Source organism: Belonocnema kinseyi, chromosome 9, assembly GCF_010883055.1.
Source record: "Belonocnema kinseyi isolate 2016_QV_RU_SX_M_011 chromosome 9, B_treatae_v1, whole genome shotgun sequence".
Taxonomy (NCBI): Eukaryota; Metazoa; Arthropoda; class Insecta; order Hymenoptera; family Cynipidae; genus Belonocnema; species Belonocnema kinseyi.
This window is the reverse complement of record NC_046665.1, coordinates 86,623,224-86,639,012: the sequence shown is the minus strand read 5'-3', so window position 1 is coordinate 86,639,012 and position 15,789 is coordinate 86,623,224. Positions and strand designations below refer to the sequence as shown.

At 29.3% G+C, this 15,789-nt stretch overlaps 2 protein-coding genes across 2 annotated transcripts in view; both read right to left on the bottom strand.

The window, feature by feature from the left end:
• The window catches only part of LOC117179893 (protein bicaudal C homolog 1), a 163,159-nt gene extending 153,727 nt beyond the window's left edge, over positions 1-9,432 (bottom strand). The window contains exon 1 of the mRNA XM_033372084.1: positions 9,228-9,432. The gene's annotated coding sequence lies outside the window, so the exon portion shown is untranslated. The remainder of the gene's footprint in view (positions 1-9,227) is intronic.
• Positions 9,433-13,536: 4,104 nt separating this feature from the next.
• On the bottom strand, positions 13,537-14,573 carry LOC117180627. The gene is made up of 4 exons (XM_033373116.1): positions 14,518-14,573; positions 14,164-14,443; positions 13,953-14,121; positions 13,537-13,790 (listed from the first exon to the last, which is right to left on the bottom strand). Exons 1-4 carry the CDS (start codon positions 14,571-14,573, stop codon positions 13,537-13,539), a joined length of 759 nt encoding a protein of 252 aa, XP_033229007.1.
• Between the last annotated feature and the right edge of the window lie 1,216 nt (positions 14,574-15,789).

The window sequence follows — 15,789 nt, the reverse complement described above, 5'->3', positions numbered from 1 at the left end:
TTAATTATAAGATAGTTATAACATTTATTATTTGAAGAAAAAATTGAACTCCTGAATTTACCGAAAATAATATTGAAAACAATTCAATTTGCTTGAATTATTAATGGAATGTTGAAAATAAATAATAATGTTATTATTTAAATAATGGAAATAATTTGAAAATATGAATAATGTCACTTAAAAATAACAGTTGGCCAGTTCGATCTAAAAAAACAGAATGTTAGGTGAATTGTACAAAAAACAAATTTGTTTAACCCATTAAGCCCTGACGGGACGCATTTTTCCATTTGTTTCAGCCTTCTTAAGGTTAATGAAAACTGTCAAAAAAATTTTTTTTAATAGATCAATGTCTACGTAGAATTTCACGATCTTTCTGAATTTGTAGCCAAGTGATTCCACGTAGAAAATCGAATTGTAACTATTCAAAATGGCGTCTCAAAGTCAAAAATTTTAGACGATATAGTAGTTTTTGCACATAAAAATCAATTTCTCACAAATTCACCTGAAAATTGGTAGAACGGGGTTTTGGAGGTCGCTGATTACGAATACAAGATCAAATTTAAAATATTCAAAATAGCGGATCCAAAATGACGACAAAAAATTTAATTATGCGTATTGGTATGATAATGTATACTAAGGTGTATTTTGGGTTGCTGAGGACGAATCTAACGTTTGATTTGAAAAATTCGAAATGGCTGATCCAAAATGGCGGTTGGAAAAAATTGAATTTCATGTATTCATGTAATTACGATGTTAGATTCGAAAAATTTTTAATTTCTGATCGACAAAAATAATAATACAATTATTTTTGTTTAGGCCTTTTCTTATTTTTTTCGGCCATATTGGGTCCACCATTTAAAATTTTTCAACTTTGACAGCAGATTCATAATCAGTAACCCAAAAGACCCCTTAGTATACATTATTATACCAATACGTATAATAAAATTTTTATTGGGCCGCAATTTTGAATATGTCAAATTTTATCTTGGATTCTTAATCAGCGACCTCCAAAACCCGTTAGTATACATTATCATACCAATACGCGTAATTAAATTTTTGACCGCCATTTTGGATCCGCCATTTTGGATGTCAAATTTGATCTGGGATTCGTAATCAGCGAACTCCAAAACCGCTGAGTATAAATTATCATACTAACAAGCGTAATTCAATTTTTGGTCGCCATTTTGGATCCGCCATTTTGAATTTGTCAGATTTGATCTCGGATTCGTAATCAGCGATCTCTAAAACCCCCTTCTTCAAATTTTCACGAGAATTTGTGAGAAATCGATTTTTTTGTGCAAAAACTACTATATCGTCTACAGTTTTTAACTTTGTGACGCCATTTTGAATAGTTACAGTTTGATTTTCTAAGTGGAATCACTAAGAAAATCAAATTTTAAAGATTCGAGGACGCGATATATTTACTTTTCGAACACATTCGTCTTTGATTTCGATCCGAAAACATCGATTTATAACAAAAATTTCTTTGTAACGCGGATTTTCGCTAAAAAAAAGAACATAACCTACTCAGATCACTTTTATCTTTAAAACCAATGGCAGATTCGGAAAAATCGTGAAATTCTGCATAGATATTCATCTATTAAAAATTTTTTTCTGACATTTTTCATTGAACTTAAGAAGGCTTAAAAAAATAGAAAAATGCGTCCCGTCAGGGCTTAATGGGTTAAACTAATTGAATTTGTTTAAACAATTGAGGATTTATTAGATAATATAGACAAGATACCTTGAAATTAAAATCTATAGGCTTATTACAAGAAAAGCTGACTTTTCTACCATAATTTGAAAAAAGTTCAAAAATTGATAATAATAATTAATTGTTTAAACAATAGGAAGAAGTTTGTGAATAAACAAAGTCTTTTTGAGATAACAAACTGCCATTCCGATCTCAAAAAACAGATTTTAGACGAATTTTCGAGAAAAACAGATTATTTAAAGAAATAAAATTTATTTAAATAAATGGAAATTAACTGCAGAACATTTGTTAACATTCCAATAAACCTGTAGTAATAATTTCCGGAAAAGGGAGAATAAACTGCTTAAAAGAGTCAATTTCCTGAAGACTGTACGTATGCGTAATAAGTTAAATTCTTCGTTGAAAAGTTCTCTACAAGTCTTATAACTTTAATGTCAACTTTTCCCTAACCCTGAACAATTATTCGAAAAATACCAAAAAGTGATTTTTTCCCATTCATTTTCTCATGCAAATTTGAAGTCTAAACAGGCACCATTAAAAATGAAAAAAAAAATAATAAAATACGCGTTTACCTTTTTTGGATTTCGAAACGATTTGGGGGGATCGCTTGCATCCAGAATCAAAAAAATTTTGTAATGTATTTTTGGACCATCCTAATATTCATACTTGCCGCTTAAATCAAACATTTATACTTTAATGCATGATGTTCATTCTAAACATTCTTTAACACAAGAAAACCAAAAATTGCAAAATTAATTAATTTTGAAACAAATACATAAATTTTCCACTAAAAAATATCAATTTTCAATGTAACTGATGAATTTTCAACTAAAATTACGAATCTTCAAAAAATATCAACAAACCATTATTTTTTATTAAAAAATATAAATTGTCAATCAAAACTTAAATTTTAAGTTAAAAAAATTAATGTTGAACCAAATAGAAGAATTTTCAACTAAAACTATGAAATATTCACTTGGAATAAGATAAAATTTTCAGTTTAAATAATTACATTCAACGAAAAAAATAACTTAAGAAAGCTAACTTTCAAAAAAATAGTTACATTTACAAACAAAGTGATAATTTTCAACTACATTCGTATATCTGTAACTGGAATAGTTCAATCTGAAACCCCAAGGATGAATTTTCAACTAAAACGATGAATCTTTAATTAGACTAATCGAATTTTTAACTAAAAAAAAAAATTTCAACCAAAAACTGAAAAATTACTTTTTTAGTCAAAAAATGATTGTTAAAAAAAGATGAATTTTTTTCTAAAATTATGGAATATTTAGTTCAATTTTCGGAAAAAAATCCCTACAAAAAATCGATTTTTAACCAAATTTGTGGATTTTCATGAAAATAGTTGAATTTTCAATAAAAAAGACAATTTTTCATCCAAAGTTTTTGAATTTTATGCCAAAAAGACGAATTTTTAAACATAATGATTAACTTTCTACAAAAAAAAAGATTTTTCACAAAGTATATAAACTTTCAAATAACTAGTTTAATTTAAAAATAAATAATATTCAAAAAACCAATAATAAATTATGATTTGATTAGAGTAAACTGAGATAAACTAAAAAATCTTCGACTGTAGATAAAGTAGAAATCACTTTCCTAAATTGACCAAAATTATTAAAATATTGAAAACTTGAATTTTACTGCAGTCAGAAGAAGATTTCCCGGTCAAGTGGCCACCCTGAGTATCCAATATGCATTTCTCATAATTTCAAATATTTTAAAATACCCTAATTGTTTTCACATCCTTAACAACCCTTAAAATCTGTTAAGATCTTCTGAATTTTCGCGGAAACTCGTCTATCAGTTTTGAGCAAATTTTAATTGAGAAATTTAAAAATGTTTTGTCTAAATTTGATTTTTTGATTCTTGTTTTTTTTCTTAGTTTTACAGAATTTCGTAGTTAAGCTTGAATGTTAGACGCTAAAGAAGAATTAAGAATTGTGATTGATTTGTTTAAATTTTTATCTTTTTAAATTCCTTTAATCTGATATTCTCTAGATATTCTTTGAAATCTTTTGAATATTGTAAAATTCCTTGAAGTTCCTTTAAATTCGCTAATAGCTGTGCAATCCCTTGAAATCTTTGAAATATTTTAAAACACCTTGAATTCTATTGAAACCCTCGAATATTTCCAGAAAAATGTGTAATTTATTTAAATTTCTTAAATAGAGTAATTCTACGAAATCATGTGTAATTTCTCAGAAATGTTTTAATCTCATGCAATTTTCTATAATCCTATCAAAATTTTCGAAATCTAATGATACTCCCTTAAATCTTTTAAAATTACTTTTAAAATATTTAAATATTTGAAATTCCTAGAAGTAAATGGAAATTAAATTAAATTTATTTCCTAAAGTTATCAAGAAATCCGTTTAACTCTTTCAGATTTTGTAAAATTTCTTGAAATCCCTCGAATTTTTTTTTAAATGCCGTAAATAATCCTCGAAATTTTTTGAAATCTTATGAAATTATTTGAAATTCCTCAGAAATTTATCATCTCTAGAAATATTTCTATGCTATAACCATACCAAACTTTTTGAAATCCGATAAAATTTCTCGGAAGCTATTAAAAGATATTGCATTCTACCAAATCCCTTGAAATCTTTTACAATAAATCCCTTAAAATTCGTCGAAATTCCCTGAAACACTCTGAACCCCTTAAATATGTTGAAAAATCCCTGGAAATCCTTGAAATCGGTATAAATCCTTTAAAAAATTTAGAAAAAGAAATTTCATTTAGTTTATTTTCTAAAGTTCTCTAGAAATCCGTTGAAATCTTTTAAATATTGTAAAATTCCTTGAATCATTTAAACTTTTTGATAAATTTTTAAATCCTATAAAATTTCATAAAATTTGTCAGAATCCCTTGATATCTTTTAAATCTCTTAAAATCCGTTGAAATCCCTGGAAATTTGGTAAATACCGTAAAAATTCCTTGAAATCTTCTCAAATCACAAAAAATCATTTGAAATTCCTTGAAATCCCTAGAAATTTTTTAGACTATAAAAATTCCTTGAAATATTAAGAAATCATTTGGAATTCTTCGTAAATTTTTTAATCCATTAAATTTTGTTTAATCCTACGAAATTCTTTGAAATCTCATTAGATTCCACGGAATCTTTTTAAATTATTTTAAATAATAATACTTATTATTAAAATACCATTAATTAATATCCTTTTCGAGGTAAGCGCGACTTACTCAGACATTTATTAAATCTATTTGAATCTTGTAAAATACTCTAAAATCTTTTAAATCCATTTAATTTTTTTAAATATTTCAAGTCTTAGGGCATCCCATAAAATCGCATAGGTCTGGTAAAATCTCTATAAACCTTTTCAAATACTTTGAAATCCTGTGAACCATTTTGAAATTTGTAATACCTCTTGCAATTCCTACAAAAATGTAAAAATTTACTTGTTTCAAGATACATTTCAAAACAAAAAATTTTTGTTTGCAAATTTTCGAAACAAAATAAAAATGAAAAATGCGTTTCCCAAAAAATTCCATTCTTACTTTCGTTTTATGTTTTGTCAGCGAAAGGTATAAGTGTAGTCTACAATCCCCAGCAATTATGAGAGTGGAATTGCCAATGGTTTTCGAGAAAAGAAGTTGTGAAAAATAAAGGTGTCTGTGGACAAATTAATTTTCAAGCCACAATTATTTTCATCGTATTTAATTTTTTTATAAATGTAAATAAATAAAATTCTGCGTCCAACGTTTCCATCCAATTTCGTATGGTTTTTAATATTTTTTATTTCATTAACAAGATGACAAAAACAAACTCATTTGGCTTGTGAAGAATACCATTCGTTATAAAATATTTATTTAGGTAAATTTATAGACAAAAAATCTATAGACAAATGGGTTTGTAAGTTGGATTAATGAAAATTAATAAATAATTTTTTATAGAGTAACCAAATTTTATGAACAGCTATCCTTTCCAGCTAATTCCGAGAAGAAAAATACCTTTTTTATTCAAACGACCCTAAATGACCCTATAATTATGGTTTAATAATTGTTTAAACAAAATTATTTAAGAACTTAGTTCTTTGGTTAAGTTTCTAGATATAGTGTTTATTTTTTCAACATAAAAATGCAAATAACTAAATTTCAACGGTCGTTAAAACTCTTGGGCAATAACTAACAATTATTATTGTTATCAACAATTTCAGAAAAATCAATTTTTTCCCATATATCTTATCTCATAAACTAAAAAACGTCATTTCGTTTATGAAACAAAAAAGTATGAAAAGCCTTTTTTAAAAATTCAGATATAATCAATGTATGCAGAATATTATTTATTGTCATTTACAAACAAAATTCAAATATAAAAGACCCGAGGTTTGAAATTTTTTTTCGAAAATCAGTGGCAAGTCCACCACAAAACAAAGTTTTTGAATTTTTCAATTTATTATCTGAAAACGATACTTCATAATAAGCAGAAAATACAAGAAGTTTACTTCCAAGACTGAATATCGAGAAATGTATCTTGCTCTATCAATATTTGTCAAATCGCTTTGAACAAACTAGCACGTTTCTAAATATTCCATACCGCAATTTTACAAAGTATTGATATTTTATTTAATTGATTTTATATTTATTATTATGAGTTTCAATCAAATAAATTTGTCATGTAAATCAATAAAGGTACTTTAAGAAATTAGCCAAGTTTCAAATAAATACAGATTTCGAGAAAAAATCTGAAAAGCAGAAAAATATCTTCATTTCAAGTTATTCTTGTTTCATTTCTGCCTATGTTATTATATGATATGCATGTTTAGATAAAAATCTATACTGTGTTCATGCAATATGTTGGAAACTTTGTATGTGAGCGATATATCTCCAGTCACTTTCTACTGGAACTTAAGGCATTTTTCATTGGCACTCATGAAAATAATAGGCTGAAAAATGCATGCAAATTATTTTCAAAACAAGAGAATTTAAATTATCACAATAAATACAATGTTAACTATTTTAAATAAATAAATTATTTAAAACTGGTTATAATAAAAAGTCCTGGAATCAAGTTTTAGGGAAATTAACAATTTCAATTTTACAGGCTTTCGAAACCTTGAAGAATCATATCTTAACAGCAATATTGTCTAATACAGACATTAGAGCCTGAAATTCTCTCGAAATTCACAAAAATAAAATAATAAACTCTCTTAACTAAAATTAGTTTAGGTAACACATTTCTAAAATTTAAATTGAAATATATTTAAAAATAATTTATGTATTTAAGATTTGGTAAAAATACAAAATTTAAATAAAATAAAAATGAATTAATTTACTTAATCAAATAAAAATTATATTGAAAATTAAATTAAAACGTACTATTTTATTATAATATATATTACGTTACTTATTATATTTATTTTATTATTTTCAAGAAAATAGTAGAATTTTCCATCAAAAAAGTTTTCAAGGTAAGAAGTTGAATTCTTTTTAAAAATATTTGACTTTTAGATACATCAAGACAATTTTTCAAGAAAACAGTCCCATCTACAAGCAGTTGAACTTTGAAGCAAACACGACGAATTTTTAACCTAAAAAGATGAATGTTCAATCCAAAAATATTTTCTTAATAAGATTTAATCTTTCAACCAAGAAAGACAAAATTCAACAAAATTGTTGATTTTTCAAGCCAAAAAGGCTAATTAAAAAAAAAATAGTTGAATTTGCAAACCAAAAATACGAATTTTTCAGAAAAAAAGTTTATTTCTAAACAAACTGTTGAATTTTCAACCAAAATGTTCAAATTTCAAGCCAAAAAGACCAATTTCCTACCAAATAATTGAATTTGTAAACTAAAAATATGAATTTTTAACAATAAAGTTGGATTTTTCACAAGAAAGTGAGTTTTCCGTCCAAACAGTTTGAATTTTCAACCAAAAAAGAGGATTTAAAAAAAAATGGTCACATTTTTCACTTAAAAAGATGAATTTTCAATCAAAAAAGATTTTTTTTAACCAAATATACAGATGGAAATTATTTTATCCAAAGCATTTGAATATTAAAACAATCAAAAAATATATTGTACAAAATAATATTTTTTACTTCTAAAGATGAATTTTCAATAAAAAAAAGATGAAGCCTTAACCAAAACCCAATAAAAGAAAATTTAAGCCAAACAGACGAATATTTTTAGAAGAGAGTGGAATTTTAAGCAAGAAAACTCATTTCCAATTAAGAAAAATTACTTTCTTACCAAAAAATATGAATTTTCTATAAAACGAGTTCATTTTTAAACAAAAAAAGAAGTCTTTTTCATTAAAAAAATGAATATTCTATATAGAAGGAAAAATTTTCTATCCAAAGCATTTGAATCTTAAAACAAAATTTTTTGAACAAAATAATCACATTTTTGGTTTACAAAGATGAATTTTTAAACAAAATATATTAAACTATAACCAAAACCCAATAAAAGAAATGTTAAGCCAAACAGACAAATATTTTTAGAAGACAGTTTTTTTTAACAAAAAAATTCATTTTCAATTAAGAAAAATGACTTTTTTACCAAAAGAGATGGATTTTTAATCCAAAAGGATGAAGGTTCTATAAAAAGTTGAATTTTCGACAAAAAAGATGAATTTTCAACAAAATAATTAAACTTTCAAATAAATAGTAGAATTTTTAATCAAGAGATGAATTTGGAACAAAAAATATCATAGTAGACTTTGCAAACAAACAAAAAATTGCTAAGAGTGCAAAAACATTATATTTGTACAAATTTAAAGCAAAAAAAAAACGAATTTTTTTAGAAAAGAGTTGAATTTTCCACGAAAAAAGTTTCTTTTCAACAAAAAAATAAGCCTCTTTCATAAAAAATGAATATTCTATCAAGAAGCAAAATATTTCTATTCAAAACGTTTGAATTTTAAAACAAACAAGATCATTTTTGAACGAAATAATAGCATTTTGGACTTCCAAAGATGAATTTTAAACAAAAAAAGATGAAATCTTAACCAAATACCCAACAGTTGAAATTTAAAGAAAAAAACACAAATTTTGTTTTTTGCCAAATAGGTTAACCAAACCGAGATGAATTAAGAACCATAAATATAACCGTAGAATTTTCAACCGAAAGTAATTAACTTTTCACGAAAAATAATAGAATTTTCGAACAAAAAATATGATTTTTTAAAAACAAAATCGTGGAATTTTTAAACCAAAAAGATAAAAATTTAACCAAAAACCAAATGGTTGAAGATTTAAGCAAAAAGGACGAATATTCTATCGAAAAAATTAGCAATATCTATCAAAAAATATTCATTTTCATTAACATAATTACGATTTTAACCAAAAAAGGATGAATTAAGAAAAACAAATATAACAATAGAATTCTCAAAAAAAGTAATTAACTTTCGATGAAAAAAACTTAAACTTTTTCTCTTTCTTCAAAAAAGGGAGTAAGAGAGGAATAAGAGAAAGAGTGTGAAGTCTCTTTATAAGAAAATGATACTCAAAAAATAAAAATTGGAAACGTACACGTGGAAAATTGTTGGAGAGAAGCCACGCGGATATGGTGATGGAGTGGGGTAGTTGCCGGAAGAAGATCAGAGCCGGCGTTTATGAAATCCTACGTTGTTCCTGGTCATTCCTGGGCACAAAGACACCACTGTTTTTTCCTGCCAATTTGAATGAATTCGCGATGAAACAATCGGATTTCGTCCTCACGACGCGCGAAACGGTGGCACGCGTTACTCGAAACGGACTGATTTGCAAATGAGAGACCGGTCGCTCAAACCAGACACTCTCGAACTCTTACAATCACTCCCGTCTCTTATCGCTCCCGCCTTGTAACAGAGGTATTTTTTTTGATTGAAGCCGGTTGTCGGGAGCTTTTCATCATATTTCAATCATTTCCAACTGGAAATTATTCATTTTTAATTTAAAATAAAGATACACATTCATTCAGTTTAATTTTTAACCCGAAAAAATGAATTGTCTACCAAGCGGTTGAATTTTCAATAAATAAAAAAATTAACTTCTGCCAAAACATGGTGAAAGTTTTTTTTAGTGAATAAATAAATTTTTTAAATATAGTTCAAATTTTAAACGAAAAAATGATTTTTTTCCAAATAGTTAAATTTTGAAACTAAAAGATGATTTTTCTACAAATACGATTAAATTTTTACCAAAAAGACGAAATATGTACAAAATTCAAGCACTTTACAACACACAGCTGTATCTTTTTACCCAAAAATGATTAAACCCAAAACCAGGAATCCTAACAAAAAAGGAATCATAAAAAATTCGTAGCTCTTTTTCGAGTAAAAAATTGTCATTAGATCGTTTTTTTTTTCGTAATTTGTGTCGTTTTTCCACAAATTAAATTTTTTTTATATGTTATTTTTGATGAATAAAACAAAAACTACGCGTCATAGCCAGAAGTGATTATTAACAAATTTGTAGATCTTTTTTGGCATCACAATTTTTGTGCATTCATCTTTTTTCGTATCTTGCATAGTTTGCTAAAAAATTGAATTTTTTATTTTTTATGTAAATCAAAATTTGAATTTTCAACTTTTCAAGAAAATCCAAAAAGATGTTATGATAATCTGTTAGGGCTTTCAAAAAGCTGAGTTTTCCTTCTCTTGACTTTTTTTCATATCGTGCTTTTTTGGCTTAAAATTTTGATTGATTCTTTAAATCTCAATAATGCTGTAACTCTAATAATTTTCATTTTATCGGAAAAAAGTCATTAGAATAAATTGTTTGGCTTTCTGAGTTCTACAAATATCCGTACCTATAAAATTGTTGAATATTGAAGCCAAAAGACCAATTTTCTGCAAAATACTTGAATTTACAACCCAAAAATGATTTGAATTTGCATGATATGAATTTACAATAAAAAATGATTTTTTTCCAAAAGAGATGAATTAGCCAAAAAGGCGAAGCTTTAAGAAACAGTTTAGTTTTCAACCAGCAAAGATGAATTTTCTACCACATGTTTCAATTCTCAATAAAAAATGATTAAAATTCAACTAAAAACAGTTGAATATTTAACAAAAAATATGAAATTTATATTAAAAAAAAAGAATTTTCAAGCCAAAAAGAAGAATTCCCTGCTTACATTTTTGGCTAAATACAGTGAAACTCTTTAATTGCCCTCCCTTCTATAGTCCTTCCGAGAATTGACGTCCCGTCACAGGTTGGTGTATCAGGAGCTGCGCGCGGTGGCCACTCAGGCGTGAACAAACAAAAGCGGAGCGGGCTACAATGAGTTAGTTCCCACCCACCGCCAGCCTCAAAATCGGCGCTATAGAAGAGTTTCACTTTAATTAAATTTTTAGTCAAATACTTGTATTTTCTATCTAAAAAACTAAATTCCAACAAAATATTCAAAATTTGTGTCTAAATAGACGAATTTTCAATAAAATACTTTAACTTTCAACTAGATAAATAAATTTGCGACCAAATAATCAGATTTTCTACTAAATAACTAAATTCTCAACAAATGAGTTACATTTTTAATAAAATACTTCAATACTCTACCTACAAAGATAAATTTTCAAAAACTTAATTGAATTATAAAAAATTAAACCAGAAACAACCCAAAACAGTTGTACTTTCAACCAAATATTCAAATTTTTAACCAAAAAGATGAATTATTTACGAATAAGATTAAGTTTCTACAAAGAAGGGAAAATCTTAAAAAAGTATGGAATGAAATTTTCAACAAAGTTAATTTTCGACCAAATAGTTTATATTTCTACCAAAATGTTGACTTTTAATAATGACTTTTAAATCCGAAAAGATGAATTTTTAACAAAGAACTACAAATATAATTTTCAACCACATTATCGAAATTTAAATAAAAAAAGTTGCATTTTTAAGAAAAAAATATTATATTTGCACTAAAAGAGGCGAGTTTCCAAACCAAAAAGACTAATTTTTATAGAAAACTAGTAAATTTTCTAGAAATTGTTGATGTAAGTTGTGAGTTTGATTAAATCTGTGAAAAATACATAATCTCTTGTAGGTACGCAGTTTTACAATTGGAAGCGTTATATAGATATTATGTACTGTTCAAAGATTTACTGAAACTCGCAGCTGAGGGTCACCATGGTGCGCCGAAACGTTTGAAACAACTTAATTGGTTTTTAATTTTCCTGACCCTAAAGCCAATAACTTGCATCAACAATTTCTACGACATTTATTTTTGACGGTCAATACAATCCCCCAGCGATTATTGAATTTTCAACCAAGTAGTTAAATTTCTTGCCAAATTGTTGAATTTTTAAACTAAAAGGCAAATTTTCTACAAAATAGTTGAATTTTCAAAACAAAGGAATGCATTTGCAACAAAAAAAACGTAATTACCAATCAAATAGATATAATTTTAGCAAAAAAAAATGAGTTGCTACCAAAACAGATGAATTTTCAACTCAAAAAGAATTATCAACAAAAAAAGTTAACTTTGAATCAAGATACACAAATTTTCAAGCAAATAGTGCTCTTCATAACATTTTAACCAGTTTTTAGATTTTATTTATAATCACATACTCAACAGCTCAAAATGCTTTCAAAGCAGATGATTTTTCAAGAAAATAGCGGATTATTAAAGGAATAAAAGATCGAAAATAAAATGATAGTCAATCAAATATCGTTGAATTTTCAACAAAAAATGATGAATTGTCAATAAAAAATGTAATAAATGAAATTTGTTTAGAGATAATTGATAAAATAAAATTAAAAGATATATGTTGCTTTATCTAAGTAATAAAACACTTGAATTGATAACACAACAATAAAAATATGTTTATTGGAAATGCATAGAAGCAAGATAAGTTTTCGTCACGGAAGAAAGAGTGTATCTGAGCTTCGTTGAGAGAGGGTAACAAGCATTCGGGGATGATGATACGCTTCGGAGGTGTGACAAAATTTCTATAATCGCTGTGATTGGCGATGACAAAGAGTAGAGGTGGTAGCGGAGAGGTCAGTTAAGGTCCGGAAAAGTTCCGGGAAAAATGAAAAACCGTCGGTAATATTTCTGGAGTCTAGATCGGCCCAACGATGTGCTGTAGGATTACAAATACCATAAACCTAATCCTTGGCATTGCTCCGTAAACACGTTCGGCCAGTAAAGGTGTAAATCAAGGATTAAGTTTTAAAACTAGAAATTTTCGAAAGTATAAATTCTTGAGACTGTAGAGCCGAATTGCCCATTACGGAACATCTGCTTGGTTGAATGCCTTGTGTTAAAAAAATATCAAAATAGATCGGTGAAGAAATTTACATAAGCGGTGTTTAGAATAAGATTAACCTGTACAATTTTTAAACTAGAGATTACATGAATGATATCCAGTAGGCGAAAAGTACAGTAAAATTAAAGCCAATATACATGATCATGCCTAAGAAAAATTATTAATATTAAAGCCGAGGATACAATATTGCCAGAGTAGGCCTTATTCGTGGTGCAATTAGAATTAAGATTGGATAAAATCATGTTGAACCTGAAAAATTATGGTAAATCAGTTCCTTAATTGATTTTTAGAGGATGTAACAATTTTAATCCTCTTTTATAGCTGCCCGATTGAGTTTTAAGAGAGACTGCTCGGATTACCCGGTCTTGGCCAGGATGGACTGTTGTTATGCGGCCCAGTTGCCGCTTCATGGATGGGAGGTTATCCTCCGTGATAACCACCAAGGTTCCGACCTTAATGGCTTCTTGATTAGTGGATACCTTCCACTTTCTGCGTGAAATCATTTCGTTGAGGTATTCTCGTTGCCATGTGTCCCAAGAATGATGGCGCATTTGCGGAGAAAGTTCCTAGCAGTTTAAGCCATTTGCTTAAACGTTGCGCAAATCCTTTTGTGGAAAGCTCATCAGAGAGGTTCCGATAAGGAAGTCACCTGGGGTTAACGGAAGAAGGTCGTCGGGATCCGAGGATAGGGGTGTTAAAGGGCGCGAATTCAATATTGCCTTCATCTCAACTACATACGTGTGTAACTGTTCAAAGGTTAGCAGCGCGTTGCCTGTGATTCGCGTGAAATGCTTTTTGAAGGACTTGACCGCAGCTTCCCAGAGACCTCCAAAGTGAGGAGCTGGGGGATGGATAAAGTGCCAGCTAATACCTTCTCTTTCAAAAAATGTCTGACTAATTTTGCTTTTTTCAAGCTAGCTGATTTGCTCATGGAGTTCGCGCAATTCCTTGTTAGCGCCCACGAAGTTGGTTGCATTATCAGAGAATACAGATTTAGATTTACCTCGACGAGAGAAAAATCTTTTTAAACAGGCCAGAAAGGCCTCCGAGGACAAATCGCTTGCGAGTTCCAAATGAACTGCTTTCGTGGCAAAACATACAAAGACACAAACGTAAGTTTCTGCCTTTGCGCGACTACGGTGGCGACGCTCCTTAATAAAAACGGGACCACACTAATCCACACCCACGTTTGTGAACGATGGAGAGAATGATACCCGATTTTCGGGCAAGTTACCCATTAAGTAATTTATTTCACATGGATTCACTCTGCAGCATCGAACGCATTGTCGAACAATGTGCCGCGTGGTGTTACGCCCATCGATAGGCCAGAAGGTTTCGCGAACGCCATAGAGTGTCTTGGAGTGATTCTTGGGAAGTATAATCGGATGTTTTTGTGATACTGGTAGATTCGCATTAGTCAATCTCCCACCTACTTTAATTACTCCATGGTCGATAAATGGATTGAGTTTTAAAATATTACTTTTGGAATCAACTCTGTTATTTTTTGAAAGTGAATCGAACTCTTTTGGAAATGCTTCTAATTAGGTCATTTTGAGAATTCTGTGAACCCGTTGTTCAGTTCGCTTTCCGTGATCGCGTCAGTCTGTCTAGCTGAGGGTCCCATGACTCTGGTATTTTGAATGAATCGAAGACAGTGAGCTACGACCCTTTTAAATTTTTTAAAATCGCTGAAACGCGTTAGGATGTCGTTTTGAAGTACCTTGGTCTCATTAATTACCTTACATGACAAAGGAAAATTGTTAGCGCGCCTTTCTGGAACTTTATGTCGTTGAAAGGGAGTTTGGGGTCAAGTCACAGAGTCGTGATTCAGCCACTGAGGCCCATCGACCCAGAGCTTATTTTCACTGAAATCTTGCGGAAGTTGACCGCGTGAAATGAAATTCGCAGGGTTATCTTGTGTCGGAACGTGACACCAATCTTGAGATTTTGTTGCCGCTTGCATTTCCGAGATTCTGTTAGCGACAAATGTTTTCAGAGTGTGGGATGGAGTATTGATCCAATTTAAAACAATTGTGGAATCCGACCAGAAGTATACCTTGTCTATTTGAAATGGCAGGCTTGAGAGGTGACACTATACAATTTAACACGTGGATTAACTGCACAGAGCTCTAACCGGGGTATTGTAGTGATCTTTAAAGGGACAACTCTAGATTTTGAGCAGATCAGGCTAGTTTGATGTTTCCCATGTGGATCGGTGGATCGTACGTACAGACAGGCTCCATAAGCCTTTTCGCTCGCATCGCACAATCCATGGAGCTGAATCTGGACTGCATTTTAAATGAGGACACAACGATCAAATTTAATATTATTAATAAGCTGAAATTGATTTGAGAAAGCATTAATCGTTTAGTAATGACTGCTTTCGGATTTGGGAAATTAACGGTGTAAAGAATGGAATCAGTAGCAGAATCCCAATGGATCCCTAAAGACTTAATAGTTTCGGAAGGATCTAAAGACATGAAAGATTCAAGTCGTTTTTGAGAATAATTGCTTCTTCAAAAGTTGCTGCTTCAGTAAGCAAATCATCGACGTAAAAGTCTCTTTTTAAAATACTGGAAGCAGTCGGAATAGTCTCCATATTCAAAGAGTAGGTTTTGATTGGCTCGTCAGATCACATACGCCACAGAATTTTTTGAAAATGTCTACCTTCTTCTGAAATCTTAATCTGCCTGTACATCTGTTCGATGTCGGCAGTGAGTGCGTAACGGAAAAATCGAAAGCGCGTTACTATGGAAAAAATATCCTCTTGAATCGTAGGGTCGACTCTCAGAGAGTCATTTAACGAAGTTCCTGACGTTGTCCTTGCAGAGCCATCAAAA